General features: G+C 23.7%; 8 protein-coding genes across 8 annotated transcripts; 6 read left to right on the forward strand and 2 right to left on the reverse strand.

Moving 5' to 3' along the window:
* Positions 1-181: 181 nt before the first annotated feature.
* PCHAS_0818400 (N-glycosylase/DNA lyase, putative) lies at positions 182-1861 on the reverse strand (the record flags this gene model as incomplete). The annotated part of the gene is made up of 1 exon (XM_739521.2): positions 182-1861. The coding sequence occupies one exon, from the start codon at positions 1859-1861 to the stop codon at positions 182-184; it is 1680 nt and encodes a 559-aa protein (XP_744614.2).
* Positions 1862-2795: 934 nt separating this feature from the next.
* PCHAS_0818500 (conserved protein, unknown function) lies at positions 2796-3864 on the forward strand (the record flags this gene model as incomplete). The annotated part of the gene is made up of 2 exons (XM_739520.1): positions 2796-3330; positions 3425-3864. The coding sequence occupies 2 exons, from the start codon at positions 2796-2798 to the stop codon at positions 3862-3864; spliced, it is 975 nt and encodes a 324-aa protein (XP_744613.1).
* Positions 3865-4798: 934 nt separating this feature from the next.
* Positions 4799-5812, forward strand: PCHAS_0818600 (conserved protein, unknown function; the record flags this gene model as incomplete). The annotated part of the gene is made up of 1 exon (XM_739519.1): positions 4799-5812. The coding sequence occupies one exon, from the start codon at positions 4799-4801 to the stop codon at positions 5810-5812; it is 1014 nt and encodes a 337-aa protein (XP_744612.1).
* Positions 5813-6848: 1036 nt separating this feature from the next.
* PCHAS_0818700 (conserved Plasmodium protein, unknown function) lies at positions 6849-11282 on the forward strand (the record flags this gene model as incomplete). Its single annotated transcript, XM_016797881.1, has 1 exon — positions 6849-11282. The coding sequence occupies one exon, from the start codon at positions 6849-6851 to the stop codon at positions 11280-11282; it is 4434 nt and encodes a 1477-aa protein (XP_016653790.1).
* Positions 11283-12823: 1541 nt separating this feature from the next.
* PCHAS_0818800 (conserved protein, unknown function) lies at positions 12824-14833 on the forward strand (the record flags this gene model as incomplete). The annotated part of the gene is made up of 1 exon (XM_740797.1): positions 12824-14833. One exon carries the CDS (start codon positions 12824-12826, stop codon positions 14831-14833), a length of 2010 nt encoding a protein of 669 aa, XP_745890.1.
* Positions 14834-15165: 332 nt separating this feature from the next.
* On the reverse strand, positions 15166-17481 carry PCHAS_0818900 (pre-mRNA-splicing factor ATP-dependent RNA helicase PRP43, putative; the record flags this gene model as incomplete). Its single annotated transcript, XM_740796.2, has 1 exon — positions 15166-17481. One exon carries the CDS (start codon positions 17479-17481, stop codon positions 15166-15168), a length of 2316 nt encoding a protein of 771 aa, XP_745889.2.
* Positions 17482-18870: 1389 nt separating this feature from the next.
* Positions 18871-19887, forward strand: PCHAS_0819000 (GPN-loop GTPase, putative; the record flags this gene model as incomplete). The annotated part of the gene is made up of 1 exon (XM_740798.2): positions 18871-19887. One exon carries the CDS (start codon positions 18871-18873, stop codon positions 19885-19887), a length of 1017 nt encoding a protein of 338 aa, XP_745891.2.
* Positions 19888-20860: 973 nt separating this feature from the next.
* PCHAS_0819100 (conserved Plasmodium protein, unknown function) lies at positions 20861-22189 on the forward strand (the record flags this gene model as incomplete). Its single annotated transcript, XM_730105.2, has 1 exon — positions 20861-22189. One exon carries the CDS (start codon positions 20861-20863, stop codon positions 22187-22189), a length of 1329 nt encoding a protein of 442 aa, XP_735198.2.
* Between the last annotated feature and the right edge of the window lie 1167 nt (positions 22190-23356).

A 23356-nucleotide genomic window follows, 5' to 3' on the forward strand; every position in this document is an offset into this window, starting at 1 on the left:
ACTATCCTCAGGTTGAGAATAAGGTGATTGCACACATATGTATATATATTCTATTCCCATTAAAAATTGTACGAAAAAAAATAAATAGAATATTTTTGACAGATATATTTCACTTATTATGATTTCTTTCATTTAATTGTTAATCTTTGTTTGTATAAATATATAGGCATTGAAATAGGATCTAAAATAGATGTGTAAATTTTCTTAGTTCCGAAGCAAACAAAATGGTTTGTGCCCATCCACAATTGGGGCCAAAAATATCTTTTAATTTTGTAAATAATTTTATATATAATGCTGTAGTTAATGCTTTTTTTTGAGGTTTTACACTGAGACGAGTATCCTTCGAATTTTTATTTGTTTTTTTATCAGCACCATTGTTTGGAGTTAGTCTAGTTCGACTGCTAGCTTTTTTATTTTTTCCATTATCATCTTCTATTATATCGCTATAATATTTATAAATAATATCATATATGTGTGTATCTATGGGTATACAATCATATCTGTTTAAACCGAATAAACAAATACAGTTAGCTACTTTTAGTCCAACACCTGGAAATTTTATTAACTTATCTATACATGCTTTTGTTTTTTTTTCTTTTTTTAAATCTTCAATCCATTCTTCACCTCCTAAATCTTTTAACATTTTTGCACTTTCTATAACATATCCACTTCTATAACCAAATCCTAAATCTCTTAAATCCGATTCTTTTAAATTTGATATTGTTTCAATACTTGGGAATTTATAAAAATGAAATATTTTATTTTTCCCTTCTTCTTTTACTTCTGTTTTCATACTTTCATAAAATATTTTATTTTCATTGGATGTTTCTTTAGATATGTTTTGTATGCCTCCTTCTCCTAAACAGTTATCTAAACCTTTTTCCTTTTTTATGTCTGTCTTAATCTTATATACAGTACTTTTTTTATTTCCTTCATTTTGCTGATTTAAAATAATTATATCATCATTTGTAAATATCACCGTTGCAATATATTCCCCATATCTTCGTCTTAAACAATCAATCATTAATGTTATCCTTGGTATATTATTATTAGTAGAACATAAAAATGAAAAGAACGATTCTACTGGTTCATTTTTTAATATTCTTAAACCTTTTATTTTATTTGATATTTCTTCCATTCTTTTGTCTTTTTCTATCCATTCCTTTATTTGATCTTCTAAAGGAAAAGATAAATTAAAAAATTCATGAATATCTATATCATCATCTTTTTTTTCTGAATCATTACAATTTGGATTATCAGAAAGTTCAGTGTTTGTATCATTCTCTTCTTTATTCATATTGAATATACATTGGTATAATATTTTATCACGAGTTTCTTTAAATAAGTATATTTTTTTATTTACCATTCCAATGTATGAACAGTCTTCTACTTGTTTAAAATGAAACTCTTGCCCAATCAGTAGGCAATATTTTAATTGTAGATCATTTGGTGTAGCATTTAATGTGATCCAATTATTTTTATAATTTTTGATTAAACTAGTAGAAGATTTACTTATATTATCAGAACTAAAATTTTTATAATCATAATTGTTTATCAATTTAGGAGGGGTATCATGTTGTATTTCCTTTTTTATTTCTACTTTACTCATTAAATTATTCATCATATTGTTTTTTTTTAAATCATGTTTTCCCTTAATGGATTGACTTGTCATTCTACTCGTAGGCGAGGTTTTTATTTCCATACTATATGAACATTGTGTATTTTTTCGCTTTAATTTTGTCCCATTATCAATTTTTACCTTATACCCCATTTTTACCCACCCCTCTGTTTTTGGGAAATAACACCTATAAGCATGTATTTTGTTTAATATCAAAATTAAAAAAATATAATAAACATTCATCAAATTTGATAGGATAAATCCTTAATTACTCTCAACATTTCTTAGTTTACCAACATTATAAATTTTTGATAATTATGTCAATTATTTTTCACATGGAAACATAGGGAAATAATTATTATTTTAAAAAAATGAAAAAAAAAATAAATAACACTATGCATATAATATAAGTGTTTGATATTTATTTGTATAGCAATTATATGTTAACCTAGTTTGTGCATATTTTTTTTAAAAAGTTGGTACGAATGTTATATTGACAAATATCAAGTGCCTATCCCTTTCCATAGGAATGATATCATAATAGGCATTTCCATTTTAGCACCTTCAGGTAATAATTTTTTTTTTTGAGAATATCACATTTTATCGTAAAAACATTTAAATATAAACGGATAAAATAACATATTTCTCTTTCTATATAACACATATACATATGTGTGTGCTTTTTTATTATGACTTATCCTTATCGAATAACACTAACTAAATAAAATAACTATTATATGTCTTCATTTTACAAAAATGCAATTTTTAAAGAATATAATTATTTATTAAAAAAATATGAAATAAAAAACAAAATAAATGTAACGGCATATACATTTTAAAATGTTATATATATAATATTTTTTTTGTGAAATTCGACAATGCTTAAACTGAATTCTACATTATATTGCAGCTTGTAAACTGATCAAGCCAATATAGAAATATATTATTCGTCACAATATTTTATTAGGCAATTTAATTTTCTTCATATGCATTCGAAATAATTTTTTACATATTCGATAATTATATCGTGTATGTTCCCTCTTTTACTATGTATCATGTAGTAACATTGTTGAATATGCCTTATATATGTCACTTACATAAGTAGACAGATTACACATTTTTTGAAATAAATAAATATTAACAAAAAAAAATAAAATACACACAAGTAGCCAATAAAATGTTTTACCTTGAAAAGTTGAACTCTTTTATAGAAAACAAATATGCAATGTCCAATTGGAATAAAAAAAAATATGTTTGGAGATATAGTTTATTTTTTAATATTTTTTATGTATTACTAATATTTTGTATATTATATACATTAATAATTAAAATTTTAGTATCTCAAGAAAAATATTCTACCCACTCATGTAATATTGCAACTATAGCATCCATACAAAATACATATGTGATTGTATTAGTATTTATATCTTTAATGGGATCTTTAAATTTTATTTTTTCACGTTTAACATATATATATTCGAAATTTACAAATAGTGAATTCTTTAATTTAGGAATTTATTATTCAATCATAGGTTTTTTAATTAAATATATTTCTTGGATTTTATCATTAGTATATATTTCATGGGTTGCATTTTTATTAATAACTATACTTAGTATTATCTTTTATCCTAATAAATGGTGTGGTCGCAAATATAACAGTTATGGGATGGATGCTTTGAATAATTGTCTTTTAGTGAAGAATGATGTGGCAGGTGAGTTTCATTTCATATACTGTGTCTGTCTACATATACTGAAATCTAATTAAACTGCTATTTTTTTACATGTTTTTTATTTACAATTCGGTAGGTTGTGAAATTTCTAGCGAAGTACTAAATATTAAATCAAGAGAATATTGCAATGATTTAGATTATTTAAAAGTACATAAATTTTTGTACCTAGTTCGTTCATCACCTAATACCTTATGCACATTAAGAGACAGACAATTATGTAACACTTTTGTTGATTTTTTAAGAAATAAACCGATCGAACCGGATTCCTTTCCGAATTGTTCAAAATATTCCGGAGAGGCTCCAGAAGATTATTTTTTAGAAAATGCTAATAATAAAAGTGATATTTATTTGCTTTCATTATCTCTTACATTTTTTTGTTTTTTCACAACTATTATATTATTTACTCTTTTTATTCTTATAAGAGTAAATACACCAATTGATTCTTCATTTAAAATCAATAGTGAAAGACTAAGTATTTTTTTTAGATTTACTCGTATTTTTGATGTGTGGAAATAATGTTGCATTTTCTTTACAATGCAAGATTTTCACAAACAAATCAAATCCTATATTTCACAGAACCCCCAAATTACAGCTATCATTTTATTACGACCTTTTTGGCAATAAAAATGAGTATTACTCTTTCTCAAGTAAATATATTCATAATATGCTCAGACAGTCACAAAGCCACTTTCAAGAATGCAAGATATGCTAGAATTTGTATTCTATTATTATTTCATTCAATTCGATGTGTTTTTTGTTATTATGTTAAACATATATGTTTTCCTCCTTATTATATATCATTTTTTGTTTTTAAAAATATGCTAATAAACTTTAACCGTTCTATTTTCGTCCCACATTAATAAAAAATAGTATTTTTTTAATATTTCACAGTCAACGGTTTCGCTTGATTCGGCGCCATATTTATGAAATATGCATTAATCAAATTAGTATATATATATATACAATTTCAATGGAATAGGGTCTTATCTTTATAATTTTCTTATTTGTATTTTTCCCTAACTATGCATCATAATAAAATGTATTCTTCCTGGGAATATTTATTTTGAATAAACGATACATTTTTTTTCGTTGTTTTCCCATATTTTATATATGCACTAAAATGCACTATTCAAATTCTTTTTTCCCCAATTAAATCGAAATAAAATGCGCATATATTGGCGATTCAAAAAGACATATATAAACAAATGAAAATAAAAAAATTGATAACTGAAAAAGATTAAAACCACTTTATTAAATGATGAGAAGGTTTGGAAGGAAGAAATAAATATACACAATAGCATACACACCCATATATACAAATGTGTATGTATGCAGATATATAATGAAGAGATAAACCATCGAGAGTTTAATGCATATTAGCATACGGTATGTAGATATATATTCATACATAAACATACAAAACAATACAAATTAAAACACCAATGAAAAAATGGATGATACAACACATAACAAGAGAGGTCTAGCTAAAATAATAAATACATTTTATATAAATTGGAACCATAGAAGACAAAATTGGAGAGTTAGCTTTTATTATAACTGCTTAACAATAATTACTGCTTTAAATGTTATATTTACTTTAATATTTCAGCATCTTATAAAATCTTTCGATTTTTTTATAAATTATTCTTGTGAAATTGAACATATTAATTTTGTATTAAACGATTTATTAATTTTTCTTATTTTACTTAGCTTTATAAGCATATTTGCATTTTTTTTATCACGGATTAGTTCAATATTTTCTAATTTTACTATTAATGATTTTATGTCATTAGGAAAATGGATGGAAAGAATAGGATGTACTGTTAAATGGTTCCCATGGGCATTAGCAGTTTTTATTTTATTTTGGTTTTCAATAAACATATTTAATTTAATTACATTATATGCTACGCCAAATTTATGGTGTAAGCCTCGTATTAGTACAGTAGCTACATATGTTGTAAATAATTGTAGATTGTATGAAAGTAAAACAGCAGCATGCTCAAATGATGATGATGTTCCAAGTAGCAAGACACTAAATTTCATTAAAAAATGCAATAGTCTAGATTATCTTAAAAATAATAATTATTTTACATTTGTTCCAGATCTTAATGATAAAAACTATGCGCAATGTACTTTTAATAATATTAATATTTGCACTTTATATAAATCATTGAGAAATAATCAGCAGTTATTACTGAAATATAGGAACGTAAATTTATTAGGATGTTTAAATAACTCTGCAGTGGCAATCGAAGATTTTTATGACAAAAATATACACAAAAGCGATTTATATAAATATTCGGAAATATTTACAATTGGAAGCAATGTTATATTTTTTATTATGATCTCTTTTTTCTTTTTTATCAAACGTACAACACAATTCGATGGGCTCTTTTATCAATCAATAGACAGCTCAGATATGTTTATTTTACGTATACTTCGGCATTTTACTCCATGGTCATAAAACAAAAATCAAAAATATGCATTTCTTATAGAATTTTGGATATATCTATTTATGTAATTATTTTTAGCTACTAATTATGTTGTTGATGTTATTACATGTTAGCTAAAACATGGACCTCATAATATGGGTGAAGAAAACATCACTAAATCATATTTAAATATAGAACAAGACATAAATAACAAATGAAATAATATATAAATAACTTTTATAATTAAATTTGTTATTTTATTTTGTCACTTTATAATTATCTTTTTTTTTGATATGTGTGTGTGCGATGAAATGTTTTTTATATCTCACAAAAAAATATATATATTCTTATTTTCTCCATTTTTTATATAATTTTTTTTTATTTCATTCAAATTATAGCTATATTTTAAAAAAAAAAGCTATTTTACCTGATTTGTTCATAAAAATATGGCAAACCTAAAAAAAAATATGAACCATATTATTTTTTTTTTACCTTGATTGAATATTTTTATTATTTGTACATGTTTATATACAACACCAACCAACTTTCTACAAATTTATGTGTATAATTAAATTAAAAAAATATGTTTATGTATGCATATTTAAAGAGATTATATTATTTCCAACCTATTTATTATACATAAATATTTTTTTGAGAACTGTTATATAATAAACATTTTTTAATTTTAAAGACTCTCTAAAGTCAACATTGCACCATTTAACTATTTTAAGAATTAATGAAAAATTGTAATTTTCATCCCAAATTATTAAATAAATAAATAAATACAACTTTAAAAAATAAAATTGTGTGAGAGATTTTCATTTACTAGTAGTATACAATATATGAGTTATCCTATTCTTCCAAAACATTCTCATATGTCTCTTTTTTTTTTATTCATTGTATTGCATTATAAGCAACTTTATTAACAAAAAAATATTTTACATGACAAAAAATGTGCTATAATTTATTTGTAGGATGTTTACCCCAAAAATAAATGCGAAAATTTTTAATAGAGACGAAAAAAAATTTTCGTGATATACATTTCATTTAAACAATACATAAACTAATATGAAAGAAAATACAAATATGAATTACAACGACCATAATCAGACTAAGTTTTGCAACGTGTTGTCTAACTTGAAAAAATGCTGCTGTAATGCATGTGATACTAATTCATTAGTTTTTAGTGATCATTCCATTATATTAAATAATATTCGAAATTATAAAAGTGAAACTAGTATTAAGCATGAAACTAATACAAATCGTAGCTATCATCATAACGATACATTATCTAAAGCAAGTTTGAATAATAATAACATTAGTAATACTTATGGCAATTATATAGATGATAATGCGTTTTCTTCATTAGATAACAATTATAAAAAGAGAAATATAAATGTAAATAGTGGGATTTATATGCATGAAACTGATAGATTACCACATTTTTATGAAAATTTTGACTATAATAATGCAAAATATAAATATATTTTTCAGGATAATTCACATACAAATATAGGTAGTATACCCCAAGGAGAAATTTCAACAGGAGAGAGCAATAATGGTATAATAATTAATGAACAAAATATCAATAAAAACATAAATTACACACCACACAAAAATAATATTATAAAATATGAAATATATAGAAACGGAAATAAGCTTAACTATAAAAATGATTTTGGTGAAGATAGCAATTATAAGCCCACACAAAAAATATATACAAGTATGAAAGATGATAATGTTGTATATAAGAATGGATATATAAATAATCCGGAAATGTATATTTATGACAATCCCAATTTTGAAAATAATCAAGTACATTATCACCCAATAAAATTGAATCATAATACATCAATTTCCAATACATACAATGATAATAAGGAACATAAAGTGATAGATCCTTTAATAGATCATTTATATCTTGATATAAAAAGTGAAGCTAATGAAAAAGAAAACGAAACATCCGAAGGGATAGAAGGAAGATTAAGCAAATATAATGAATCATGCAATACTATTAACGAGTCAATTATTATTCCTACAAATGAGCAACCCCAATTTTCCTCTAATAGTGTACCTTATTTATCGCATTTAAACGAAAAATCTAAACCAAATTTTGTGAAAAAATCCGATCAAACTATTAATCAAAGTAAGAAAAATCGAATTAGAAAAATTAAAAAAAAATTTGCATCTTTAATAAAAAACCAAAAGAAAAAAAAAAAAGCTACACCAAAAAAAGGAAAAGCAAAAAGCCATAAGTTGAAATTAAGAAGTTCTAATAAGAAGAAAAAATATACAATTAATAAAAAAAAGAAAACAAGAAAAATTAGGAATGGGAATAATATTAAGAAGAAGAGTCATGCTAGAAAATTTAAAATTCGTACTAATATCGGTAGTTCAAGGGGGAAAATTAATATCCGATCAAAACGTGTATTAGAACATAAAAGAAAGAATAAGAAAATCCAAAAAAGACAGATGAAATTTAGAAGAAAAATAATGCCACGTGCAGTGAATAACAAAATAATAAATGATATGTTAACTAAGAATAGAGGAAAGCGTGATAAATCTCAACACAATAAAATCAGTATAGAAAAAAAAATAAATAATATATATAATGGGAAAGGCAATACACATTCGAAATTTAACAAAAAACATAATCCAAAAAATAGAGTGAATTATATAAAAAAAAAAAAAAATATTATTTATGATGAAATAAATAACAAAGATAAATATTTAAAACTGGCAAGACATTTAGGAAATGAAAAAAATGAAACCCATTTAGAAGTGGAATTTATTAATAAAAAAGACATTAGCGAATTTCACAAAGAAAATAAATCAAAAACTGTGCATCCTCCATCTATTAATAATACAATTATTCAATGTAGTGATAATTGTTCTGTTAATAATAATAAGGAAACCTCAAATTTAAGCCCACAAAATTCCACTCTATCATCTGAGCTGTCTACACTAAAAAGGAGTGATTTGAAATATTTAAAAGATGATAAAGATACTGATATCACAGATAACGATGAAAATAATTATAAAAAGCAAAATTGTTATGATCTAAAATTGGAAAACAAACACGATGCTATTGTAATGCCTGATAGAAAAAGTGGTAGCATATATAGCAATGCCACATCTTCAAGTAATTTACAGGAATATGATGAAAAAAAAATATTTTTTGAATTATTGAACATTCTAGTAATAAAATTAATTAAAAAAAATTTTAAAAATCCATTTAATAATAGCTTTTCCATAAGCAATGAAAGCATCCAAGGATTGTTATTTGATGGGTCTGATAAAAATGATAACGATGCAACAATAAATTTTCTAAAAAGGATTAATGCAACATTGAGTATTGAGAATATGGAAGGGAATGGATTTAACATAGAGGAAGAAAAAGATAAAATGGAAAGAACAAATGAAAATATGATTAGCAGAGGAAATAAAAACCGAGTTAAATATAACCAGATGGGGTATTTTTCTGACGATATGAAAAAAATATGTAATGATATGGTAGATAATGAAAATTATTTTTTTCCAATAAAAAGGATAACTAATATGAGAAAAAGTAAAAGCAATGATTCATTTTTTGACAGTAAACATATGAAAGAAAAAGAGAGACGCATAAAATTGGTTGGCACATTTTTAAAAAGTGGTTCTCCTTTGAAGTATAAAATTTGGAAGAACAAAAATGAGAATAAGTTATTTAAATCGAACATAATACAACAGCGTTCACTTTTTCAAAAAGACGAAACCTCTGAAAATAAAATAATTTATGTTATAAATTCTATAATTTTTTACTCGAATAAATTAAAAAATATGTTAAATATTTCTATTAAAAGAGGAATATATCCCAATAGGCATGCGTTAAAGATAAAAATTTTTATGCTTAGTTTAATATTTTTAATTAAAAAGGTTAAAGAGGATTGTTTTTTTTGTGATTCTTTTTATTTGAAACAAGTTATAATTTTAATAAAAGAAATTATTGAAAATCTTAAGCCAATGATATTGAATCTTACAAATAAAACCGAAGTTACGAAATTTGAGTCTGTTATTATAAAAATATATTTTATAGAATTGTGTAAATTGTCTAATCTATTATATTCTCTAGATAATATAACTACATCGGATATAAATTGTTTATATTCTTCATTATCATCGAAAAATATTGAATTATTGTCTTCAAAAATGGATAAATTGATAAAATCATCTGAAAATATAAAATATGAAGACACCAATGAAACTAGTGATATAACATGTACTAATGATGATGCAAAGGAAAAGGAAACAAATTGTCAAGCAATGAATAATGAAGAATATCATAAAAATATTACTAATAATAATTACAGCAACGATAATAATATTTTATTAAAAAATAAAAAGTGTATATATAGTTATAAAAAAGAATCTCCAGATACTAAATATTATAATAAGCATGGTAAAATAAATAATTATAATAGTTATTATTTTTTAATAAAAAGATTAAAGGCTGATTTAAAAGGGTTAGTAAGGAATGGGGTAGATAAGCTTTATAACATTCGATTAATTTTACAATATTTAGACAGACTAAGTTATATTTATAAACCCTTAAATAATTTGGAAGGTCATATAAATAGTAATAATAAGATTGATAAAATAATAAAAAATATTAACGTACAAAAATGTTTATTCTTTGAAAATAATAAAGAAACAATTTTAAATGAAGAAATGACAAGATATATAAAAAGTGTTATGAAAAGGTTAACAAATTTGACTAACCATTTGAGCGATATATCGAATGTCGGAAAATTCGAAAATAATTTTATGTCTAAGTCAACTAGTAGTGCAATCGAAGTAGCAAAATGTGATAATAACATGGCAAAAAATATATTTTTTTTAAAAAAAAATTCTATAGATGAAAAAAATGATAAATATAGCTACATAGATGAAACAGAAGAATTCGATAAAATAAATGCTCATTTAAATAGTATTATTAATTTGAAAAATAAAAATGTAGGAACATTACAGGATTATAATAAACATTTTAATGTTATGAAAAAGTACAATCAAGAATTGTCTTTATTAAATGAATTACAAAGAAATGATAAACTTCTAATTAATGACCCTATTGATAGCATAAATATTTCTGATTTTTCGAGCCTTTTAAAATATTATGTGAATACAAATAGATGTAATAAAAAATATATGATCAAAAATAAAAATGATGGTCTACCAAAATATTTAAAAGAGTTATATATGCAAGATCAACATCCTTTGTTAAATTTTAAAAATAATATATTTGGGACTATTCCCGAAAATATATATTCTATGGAATGGAATTCCAAAAATTCAGTTCATGAAAATGCCAACAATACTAGCAAATTAAAAGACGATATTTTCGATATGAAAAAATATAAGACAACTTTGATGCAGAGAAAAAACAAATTAAAATCGTTTTCAGCAGAATCAATCGAATTAAACAAAAAAAGAAATCATGCAATCAAATATTTTAAAATGTATTAATACTGAGGAATATATTGTAGCATATGTTAATGACATATTCAAATGTGTGTGCGATTTATGTTATATTACTGATCGAAAATGCATTTCAAAATGGTATTTCATTAATGAGTATCACCAAAAATTAGTGTAGCCTGGATAGGCATGTGCCTATTTCTTACTAATTGGTACACACGATATTATCACTTGTTATTTCTGTATTGCATATTATTTTTTTTTTATTTTTTCCATCGCTTTTTTATATTTGAGTCGTGTCCTATGCAATCATTTTTTGATGGCATGCTCTTTTAATTAGTAAAAAATAATAAACTATCTATATGCAAAGGATTATCTACAACTATTTAAAAATACAAAATAATATTTTTCGAGGTATTCGAAAGGGTTCATACTTATGCTAACAATTTAAATATTATAAAATTTTATTTACTAATTTAAGAAAATATTTTATTCCGTATTTTCCATTATGATATTTCTTTTTATTGTTTACAAATAAATATTTTTTTTACACAGAAAGTTCATAGCATTCCGTGTGTGAGACTTTGCAGTACAGATGCACCTATAGTAACGATTCCCTTAGTTTATTATATTGTATATTTTTATGTTTATTTATATGATTATTTTTTGGGGGAATATTAGTATAATGCAAATGTATTCCCATTTTAGTGAAATAATTAAGTCTTAAGGATTAGAGATCTTAAAAAAAAATTTTGAAGAGCAAATTCATATATACAAAAAAGGGGGAAAAATATATATATATTAGCATGAAGAGGTTAGGTAAATTTTTACACATTATCGTAATTTCTTCATATGTATATATACATGCATATTTAATGTGACAATATTAGCGTGAAATAATTTACTGCATATATGTATTAGCATATTCATACAGCGAAATAAAAAAAAAAGCCAAGATAAAACAAAAAAGGAATATAAAAAAGTGTATATTTTTTCCAAAGAATAATACAAAAATATGATGTGAATTTAATATATAATAATTATGTACAAAAGCGAGAAAAATGAATATTTGAAAAGAAAAAAAAAAATTAATGTGTGTAAATTTTTTATGCAAATGGATATGTAATAATAAAATCAGTAACATATTATTTTTTTTTGTTTAGTTTTGTTTTAAGAAAGGTAATTCATTGCATAAAAAGAAATGATATATTATCTTTTTCAATCAATGTATTTATAGCTACATGGATAAGAGTGTGTATATTAAAAGTAGGTTGTTCGTATGACAGAAAATATTATTTATCCTCATACATGAGTTTGCCCATTCGTTAGTAATGGAATTTCTTTAATATTGTTTTTTTTTCTCTTGTATCAGTTTTATTACACATTTTTGCCAATTTCTTACATTCTCTTTATATAACTATTTGATATGTATATGTGGCCTATTCAACTGCCAAACTCAAGCCACTAAAAGTGAAAAGTGTAGTTATACTCCAATTATAGTAGTATATATTTTGCTTACCCATTTTGTATAATTTTTTACGGACTATCCTATTTGATATAATTTATTTTGTCATTATTATGCATCCGAGATGGCAACAAACAGTGAAGAAACATGTGCCCTAGGAAATGAGGAATTGAAAAAAATCTATTATGAAAATTTTATTGATGAACTTAATGATGAAGAACTAATGTACAAGAAAACGGTTGAAGATTTGTTTTATATATACAAATCTTTTGGCTTTATTTATTCGATAATTAAAAAAGCAAACTTATTATTAAATAAGGAAAGCTTTGATATGTTTTTAAAATCGCTAGTAAGTTTTATTGATGAACTTTTTCTTAGTAATCCAAATATTTTAGATCAAGATTTGAGTAACTTAAATATAAATTATATAAATAAAGAAGATAATAGTTTTCAAAATACAAAAAAACGAAAAATAGATTCTGAAGACATATATAAAGTAGACAGTGTAAGTGATAACCAAGCTGGAAAGAATAGTGACAACCTTGGTTTATCAAATAGTGTAGAAAATATTAATTTTATGACTTTAATGTCAAAAAGGTATATTGAAGAATTGCTTAAAGATATAAGTAATATAAGCCAAGAATTTAGTTCAACAAAATGTGACGATTTTTTATTTATTATAAATAATATCCTTAAAATGAAAAACAATATAATAGTTGACCATGCTAAAAATAGAATCGATAAAATAAAAAATACTTTAAATATAGGAAAACATATATTTAGCCAAGAAGAAAGTATAGACATTAGTAGTAACACTAATGAGGGTGATGAAAAAACAGTACGTATTTATGATTATATTGATGAAATGATAAAAAAATTAGAACAAATAGAACCCACTATTACATCTATAATATTTAAACAAAATTTTTGGTACAAACAAATTATGAACAAATCAGAATATGATAGTCTAAATTCAGTTTTAAATTTAGATATTGATACATTAAATGAAAAAACAGAAGAAACATATGATGAAGTAATAAATTTGTTAGGAGAGAAAATGACTACTAATAAAGATATTTTGGCTGCTAAAAATAAATTAGAAAGAATTAAAATAAGTTATGATGCTGAAATACAAAGAAAACAACAACAAGAAATGGAAATGCTTAAAAAATTAGAAGATAAAAGAAAAGCTGTACAATTTATTATTGATAGATATGATGAATATACTTGGTTTGATAAAAATTCCCCTAAAAAACATTCATTTTATATTTTAGGTCTTAATCCAAGAAATATAACAGAAGAACAATTAAAATATTTTGGTAAACGATTAAAACATATTTTACATCCAGATAAAGAACCTAATCCTGAATGGAAACAAAAAGCTGAATCAGCATTTAAAGAAGCATCATTAGCTATATTAGGTTGTCAAAAAGAATTTAAAACAAAAATATTAAAAACACTTGAACCTGGTCCTCCAGCTCCATATCTTTCTCTCATTGGTGTCGAAAATACTTCTCAAACTCCTGAAAGTCCAAAAAATTCTCAACAAAATTTACCATCTGCTTCTACTAATTCTCCTAATACAACTCTCCCCCAATATTACCCAACACATGCATATTATCCTAAGTTTGATCTAAAATGTGTAGATCAAAAAATTGGAACTATTTTGATTGATATTAAATGCCCAGTCCAATTAGGAGTAATAAAAAAAGTAATAGTATATGCCCATAGACCAATATATGGTGCTGAACCCATTAGTTTAATACCTGAAGATATTTATATATCACATAAAAATGAAATAGATGTAAATATTAAAAATTTTAATCAAAACATAGAAGCAAGAATTGATTATGTTCAACCTTTAGAAATTGCTGCATCTACAAAATATTATATCGGAATACAATTAATAGCAGAAAGAGGAAATACTATGATAAATTGGAATTCAATACATATCACATTACATAAGTTTAGTAACAAAAATATTATCAAAAAACTTTTATCATCATTTAAAAATGCATCTTTTATTAATCAAGCCCAATTAAATGTTATACTTTCAAATGAAAACAAAGATGATATGACTACCTTTTTGAATGAATGCATTACCAAAGCAAAAGCCTGGGCCCAGACAGTTTAACCATACCATCATATTCTACATCAATAAAATTGGTGAAACCTCTTTTTAAAATGATTCATCATGCTTTGCATATATATATTATTTTTTTTTTTTTTTTGAAACATTTGTCAAACTGAATTATATACTAAAATGTTATGTAAGTTTTTACAATTTTCGCACCTTCGTGTAGAACACGTAAAATGCTTTTGAAAAATATGTATGCACAAAGGAAAGAAAAGTAAATTAAAAAATCGAAAAAAAAAACAAAATAAAGAATAATATATTTTTTTGGCTGTATTATCAAGCCAGTTTTTAATTGACAACTCAATATATTTTTTCATTTGAGCTCAATATCACTTAACTGATTTTGCCATCAATTTAAGTTCATTTTTGGCTTCACTATTAGGTAGATCTTCTAAGGCGTAATAATTTTTTGCAACCTCTAAAAGCCACGATCCATCTATTTTTGTAACGGTTCTTATAAAATTTTTTGATGTTAATATAAGTTCATGATATAGAACCCATTCTGGATTAATTTGAAAAACAGTAGATGGATGTAAAGTAACAATTTGTATATCCTTTACTGTAATATAATACCCTTTGTTTGTTTTGTAAGCTACTTGTTGATAGAACCCACTTAATAGTGCTTTTCTTATATTAATATAATAATTTGGATTCGATGGATTGATAGATGTAATTTTTAATCCCAGCCTTTCCATCGTTTTTAATAATTGTAATCTAACATTTTGAGCAGATGTCATGGTTCTATGATTTAAAAAATGATCATAACAAAATTTTTTAGATTCATTTTGATCAACCAATGAATGTTTAATAAATGCATGAAATACATTAAGTAGTGTTAAATGATCTCCATCTAAATGTGAAAACCTAGCTTTCATTTCATCAGCTTCTTTTCCTTTTACTTTGGGTCTCAAAAAACATTGTGGAACAGATAACATAGCTGCAATAGATAGTATTTCACTAGAACATGAATAATTAGATGATTCTAGTAATACTTTAGCTAGCTGTGGGTCTACAGGAAACTCACTCATGATATGTCCTTTTTTTGTCAATTCTCCTTCATCATCTAATGCCTCTAAATAATTTAATTGTTCTAAAGCTCTCATTAAAGTTTCAGGAGCAGGTGGATCCATAAAATCGAAATGCACTAAATCATCAATACCCAATTTTTTTAGATTTAATACAACAGATCCTAAATTTGATCTTAAAATTTCTGGATATGTTTGTTCAGGTAATGTTTCATCAAAACATTTTTCTGTATATAAACGAAAACATTTTCCTGGTTTTGTTCTACCAGCTCTTCCAGCTCTTTGTTGAGCTGATGCTTTAGAAATAGGGGCTATAAGTAATGATTCTACTCTTGCCCTTGGATTATAAACTTTTTGTTTTGAAAAACCAGGATCTATTACATAAACAATTCCATCAATAGTTATAGATGTTTCTGCTATATTGGTTGCTAATATACATTTCCTTCCCTTTTTATCGCCTTTAAATCTTGGTGGTGGTGCGGGTTCAAAAATTTTTTGTTGTTGTGCTGGTGGCAATGAAGAATACAATGGTAAACATACTAATTGGGGTATGCCTGCTTTTTTATATACTAGCTTTTCTATTTCTTTTTTAGTCATTTCAATTTCATCTTCCCCTGTTAAAAAAACTAATATATCTCCCTCTTCTTCATTAGTATGTATATTATATACAGTTCTGATTACCACCTTTATATAACATTTTTCAGGTTGCATAGTATAAAATATTTCTACAGGATATAATCGACCTGGAATATTTAATATTTTAGAGCTGTTAAAAAAATTTTGAAACTTTTCTGCATCTAAAGTAGCAGACATAACAACTAATTTTAAATCATCTCTTTTTTCTTGAATATTTTTTATTACTCCAAATAATATATCAGTAGATAATGTTCTTTCATGTGCTTCATCTAAAATTATTACATTATATCTTTTTAATAAAGGATCAAACATAGATTCTCTTAAAAGCATACCATCTGTTAAATATTTTATAATTGTTTTGTGACAAGACTTATCTTCAAATCTTATAGTATATCCTACATAGGTTCCTAATTCAACATCTAATTCTTCTGCTACACGTGCAGCTACACTCATTGCTGCAACTCTCCTTGGCTGAGTAACTGCTATCGATTTTTTTTCTGAAAATTTCGATTCTAAAACAAATTGAGATATTTGTGTTGTTTTCCCACTTCCTGTATCCCCAACAATTATTATTACATTATTTTTTTTAAATAATTTTAAAAAGTTTTTTTTAGCTGCCCATGCAGGCAATTTTTTTTTTGATTCAAGTAATTCTAAATATCTATCACTGTATCTTTTATTTGTTAATTTATTTATAAGATTATTTTCATCTACTTCTTTTTCAGTTGTATTTTTCTCATTACTAACTTCGTTATTTATGAAATTTTTTGTAGAACCCATATTAAGTTCTTCACTCTGTTTTAACTCATCATTATTTGAATCGGTTATTTTATGCCTTTTTATGTTAGTGCTCATGTCAATATCTTCTTCCTCATCAATTTGAGATTCTTCTTTTTTTCTTTTATGATTTATGTCTTGATTGTGTTCTGATTCATCATCTTGTTCAGAATTTTTGGGTTCTATACAATCTGATATATTTTCCATTTTATATAGTCTGACAAATATGTATTTTTATTAAATGCCAACGCAATTCTATTACGTATAAGTTGGATGTAAATATATATATTTGCGTATGGGCGTTTTATAATTACATATATTTACATCCAGAAGTGGCTAGTCACTGGTATATTCTTAGATGCACAAATGTTTTTAAAAGGAAACTCCAAATTTTGTTACTTTCATATCTAGTAAGATCATTTTGATCTCTTCTTTATGCATATAAATAACATTACATATTTTATACACTGAGCATATATACGCTTATGTATATTTATATATTTTTTTTTGTTTCCTTTTTATTTGTCTTTCTATTCTTCCATTTTTACGATTGTATCATAACCAAATAAATTATATGACCAAAACAATCTTCTAAAAGTTCTTAAAAAAAAAATATCCCCAAATATTTATAGATTATATAGCTGTAAGAAAATTTTGTAGGAAAAAAATTATATATTTTTTTTAAATAAAAAATATAAATTTTATTATAATTGCTTAAATATTGAACTAACAAAAACTAAATATATATTTTTTTTTTCACAGTATTTATAAATATGTAAAGTACGCGTATTTTCTTATTATATAGTTTGCATAATATGCGATCAGAACATGCAAAATTTTTTTTTTTTTTTTTTTTTTTTTTTCGGAAAAATCATTTTTGTAGATTTCCCTATACATATTTATAACATCATAGTGGCACAAGTAAGTATTGCATTTGTTTAAAAAATTTATGTAAAATATTTTTTTTTGAAATTTATTTTGTTTTAAGTATTGGTTATTAATAAATTTTAATGTGACATAAATTAAGTAGAAAAAAATATAAATATGTATTTGACAAACCATAATAATATTCAACACAAAAAAAAGAATTTGCCAACATATTATTCGTTTGTTTTTAATTTTGCTACTAATTTAATAATTTCATTGGTTAGTCAGAAAAACAAACAATTTATAATTATCTAATTCAGAAAGTTTGAGAAAGCAAATTAAATAGCCATTCATATTGCCACAATTTTTACATATTTGTATCCTACTTTGGGTATGGACATGAATCATAATTATTATTTTTTAAGTTTGAGAAAAACCTTCGAAGAGCTGCAAAACTAGTATTGGAAAAGAATAACTTTGATGCCATTCCAAATATATCAGGAGACAAACAATTATAAAATCATAAGAATTAAGTAGATATGTTTCATTTGGGAATATGCCATATTTGAGTTTATATATTCCCTTGTAAAAGTTTATGTTTTTTTAAAAAGGAAGAATAAACCTTGGTTAGTCAAGTAGAACTTGGTTATACAGAACAGAATTTGCAAAGGACTAAACGGGCTGAAGTTTGTTTAAAAAATATATAATTTTGTTTTTCTTTTTTGTATCATGTGGTTTGGGCAAATTGTAATTGGACCTCCTGGATCAGGGAAGTCAACATATGTCGCAGGAATACAACATATATTAAAACAGATAAATAGGAAATTGTTAATAATAAATTTAGACCCATTTATAGAAGATAATATATATAAAGCAGATATAAATATAACAGAACTAATTGATATTAATAAAATATTTACTGAATTAGAATTGGGACCCAATGGAACATTAATTTATTGTATGGAGTATCTGTTAGCTAATTTTGATTGGTTAGAAGAAAAATTAAAAAAACAAACAGACTGTTATTTAATTATTGATACACCTGGGCAAGTAGAATTATATACACACAATGATGCATTAAGAAATATAATCCTAAAATTAGTAAAACTTAATTGTAGATTAACATCGGTACATATTGTTGATAGTACATTATGTTCCGATAATTATAAATATATAAGTGCATTACTATTATCTTTATGTAGTCAAATACATTTAGAATTACCACACGTTAATGTTTTTTCTAAAATCGATTTATTAAAATATTTTAAGAATGATCTAAATTTTCCTCTTAATTATTATGTTGAAGCACAAAATTTAGATCAACTTATGCTCTATGCAAAATATCAAAATTGTTCATCTTCAGATTCAGAAAAAAGCGACAATTTTATAGATAACGTAAAAAAAGATATTAATGATGGACATATAACAAATGCTAAAAAAAATTATAGTAAATTTTCTAATAAATATATAAAATTAAATGAATATATATGTGAAACCGTTGAAGATTATAATTTAATTAATTTTGCTTTATTAGATATTCAAGATAAATATAGTGTTCTTAAATTATTAAAAATAATAGATGGAGCTAACGGGTTCAGATTTAGTTCTATCTATTCAGAATATTCATTATTTGATACTTATGTTGAATCTATTGAATATGATTGTGATGAAATTCAAGAAAAATTTATTGACGTTTCCGACGATGAACTTCAAACTCAACCTCCTCCTAATACTAAGAGTACTTAGGCTAGGTTACGGACAAGTCTTTGTATATTTTTCAACTTTTTTTTAGTAACATTTTTTTGTGCTTTTATAAATCTTAAAATTTTTTTATTTCTCTATCCAAATGCCATTGATAAGTAATTCATACAATAACTTGTATACTCATATTTTTTTTTAATTATTAAGAATATGGATATGGAATATGCAACATATTAATGTGCAAACTGTTTATTTACTTTATTTGTAAAGAAAGAATAAAAATATATAAGTTCGGTAGAACAATGATAAAGGAATAAAAAAATAAAATAAAAAATTATGAAAAATGTAAATTATATAAATAAAATCATGAAAATTTTAATGTATGTAAATAAAATTATAAAAAATGTAAAATATATAAAAGAGGAAATTATATTTTTTTTCCGTATAATCTAATTCAATTTTTTTATTATATGCATATGCCAACGCATATATTTTTTATATACTTAGAACACTTACCATAAATTTATTTATATATTTAAGTTTGTTATTATTATTATTATTTGATTTTTAGAAATATGATTTTTAAATAAATTCCCACTATTAATTATTGGCAAAGCAAGAGTATATTCCATGTTTCTTTAGCATAGCATGCACAAATTGCGAATAACAAAAACAAACATAAGTTTCATACATGCTCGCATATACATACTATTTGGCGGTAGTTTTAATTCTATCAATAATATTATTATTTATTATATTTTTGTTTTTTTATTTTACGATATATGTCAAGCAAACCCAATTGCATGCTAGCATAACACTGAATGATTCCACAAAAACACCAAAAATTAGTCTTAACAATATTTGACATTCATTTTTGAGCTTTTGTATATACGCGAAACAATGCGCATACAGATAATATTTATGGAATATCTATACATATATAGATAGCTATACACACAATTAGATAGGTATATCCTATGCGTGTCATCCTTATTAAATTTTGTAACTCCAAAACAAAATGAACATTGATAAACTAGTAGCCGATTTAAACGAATTAGATGATGGCTTTAATGAAGAGAATAGTTTAGATGAATTTTTTTCTTCATCAAACATAAAACTGGACAATGGAAGGGGCTCAAATATAGGAAATAAAGGTACAAATTATTACTCTATTTTTAATATAAAAAATGAATATAAAAGTGTTGAAATAAATGCTGAGAAAATACAAATAGATATAATAAAAAGATTAATTTTTTTATTAAAATTATATAAAAATAAAAAAACAAGTTACGAAATTATAAAACATATTTATGAATGCCTATATATAAGTTTTGAGAGTAAAAATGATATGATAAAAAATATATCAGACGAAACTGCTTTATATATATATAAAGAATATTTATTTAAAAATAAATTTATTATTTTAAAAATCATAAGAAGAATTAAAAATACACATTTATATCCAGACATAAAACAAATCATAAAGGATGCCACTAGAGATATATTTGCATTTAATGGTACTATATATAATGGAAGTTTAGGAATTGAAAGAATAACTTATTTATTATATAAATTATTAAATAAAAATTTCAAATGCAAATTTAAAAACTTCTTATTAACATTTTTTTTATTTAGTATAATGAGTAGAACAAATAATAGTGTTGATATATTATATATATTAGAATATTATTATAAAAATAATAATTTTTCTTTTATAATTCCAGACACATCATTTATTTCACCTTGTGATCTAACTGTTTATAATGATTTAATTGTTCTAAATACTAATGTAAGATATAATATAAATATAGAAGATGATGAAACTACTAGTATATCCTATAACTGTTATAATATTATATATATTCAAGAATCATTAATAAGCCATAATTTTTATATTTACATATATAAAACCCTTTTAAAGCAAGAAAAATATTACTATCTATTTAATAATAAAAATATAATAGGTAACGATTTTGACTTTTTTAATATTAATGCAAATATTTCGAAATTGAAATCGCAAAAATTAAATTCAGAGTATGTAGAAACAGAAAATGGAGCTAAAAAAATTGAACAAATAAATAAAACGCTAGAAAATTCTAGCTTGCATAATGAAATGGAAAATAATTTATTTTATCATATCAATTCTGAAATTGACGATGAAGTACCACCAAACAATATATCGAAAGATTTGGACTCCATAGATATATCGTCACAATCGACATATACTCATAATGATAACGAAATGGATATCGATAAAATAAATGCACAAAATTCTTGGTATATGGATTTAAATGATAAAAAAAAAAATTTTTTTTATCAATACTTAATTATTGAATTAAATCATTGACAACGTATGACAAAAAAATATTTTTTATGTACACACATGGTACATAAAATTTGATGTACCATATGGATTAAATAATTTATTCTAAAAGTTATTAATCAAGGAAATAATTTACACACATTAAAAATATGGATATAGAATAGCTAGTTTATATCCCTTTTTGCCTGACTTGTTCATAATATTAAATTGTATTATATACTTATCAATTCACACACTTACACATTAATAAAGCTATGTAATATTTAGCTTGTATAGTAATTTGGTAACTCAACTATACACATTATAATGCATAAGAGAAATATCTTTTTTATTTACCATAATTTTTAGCTTTTTTTTTTACACATTGTAAATTATAATATTTTTATTATACACACATTTTAATATTTTTTTAGTAACACTAATTCACTTTTTTTTTGTGCTGATTTATAATTTGTTATGAATTTATCATTGGATTTTTTAGTGTATAAAATATATGAAATGTAAAATGATAAATTTACCTTTCTATACACACAATATATGTATTATTACAATAAACTTCATTGTTGACGAAAATTATTAAGAGCTCTGTATATTTTTACAAAATACACACTATAATTTAAACCTAGTATACTATTTACAAAAGCCCATTCACAAATGTGTGACCTTACATAGGAATAGTTATTTTATGTGATGTAAAAGTGATAAAAAAAGGAATTTCAAAGGGGAAAAAAATAAAATTATAATTAAATAGCTATTTTTTTTTATTCCCTTTTTGCACATTTTTAGAATATGGTTAAAAGTTTTTTTATCTTAAAAACAGATTAAGCTATATTCTTAAGGGAAATTTTGGTTTTTACACTAAATAAACGAAATTAATAGTTCTAATTGTATTTATAACCTTAAGGATAAACCCAGTTCTTTTATTTTGTATAAAGCTAAATAATACAACCCCGCTTTTATATCCGCATAATAATATTATATAAAAATATATATCTTCGTATTTTATTCTTTTTTGTGTAAACCCAAATTATTTGCACCTTATGAAATATCACAAATTTGTATAATCCTTAAAAATAAAGAAAAAAAACATTGAAAAATATTTTTATCAAATAGTAGTTTGTTTGGCTTGTGTATTACAATTTTTAATTTATGAATATCGTAAGCAAATATTCTTTTATTTCTTTTTTGCTA

The sequence above is a fragment of the Plasmodium chabaudi genome (genome assembly GCF_900002335.3).
Source record: "Plasmodium chabaudi chabaudi strain AS genome assembly, chromosome: 8".
Taxonomy (NCBI): Eukaryota; Apicomplexa; class Aconoidasida; order Haemosporida; family Plasmodiidae; genus Plasmodium; species Plasmodium chabaudi.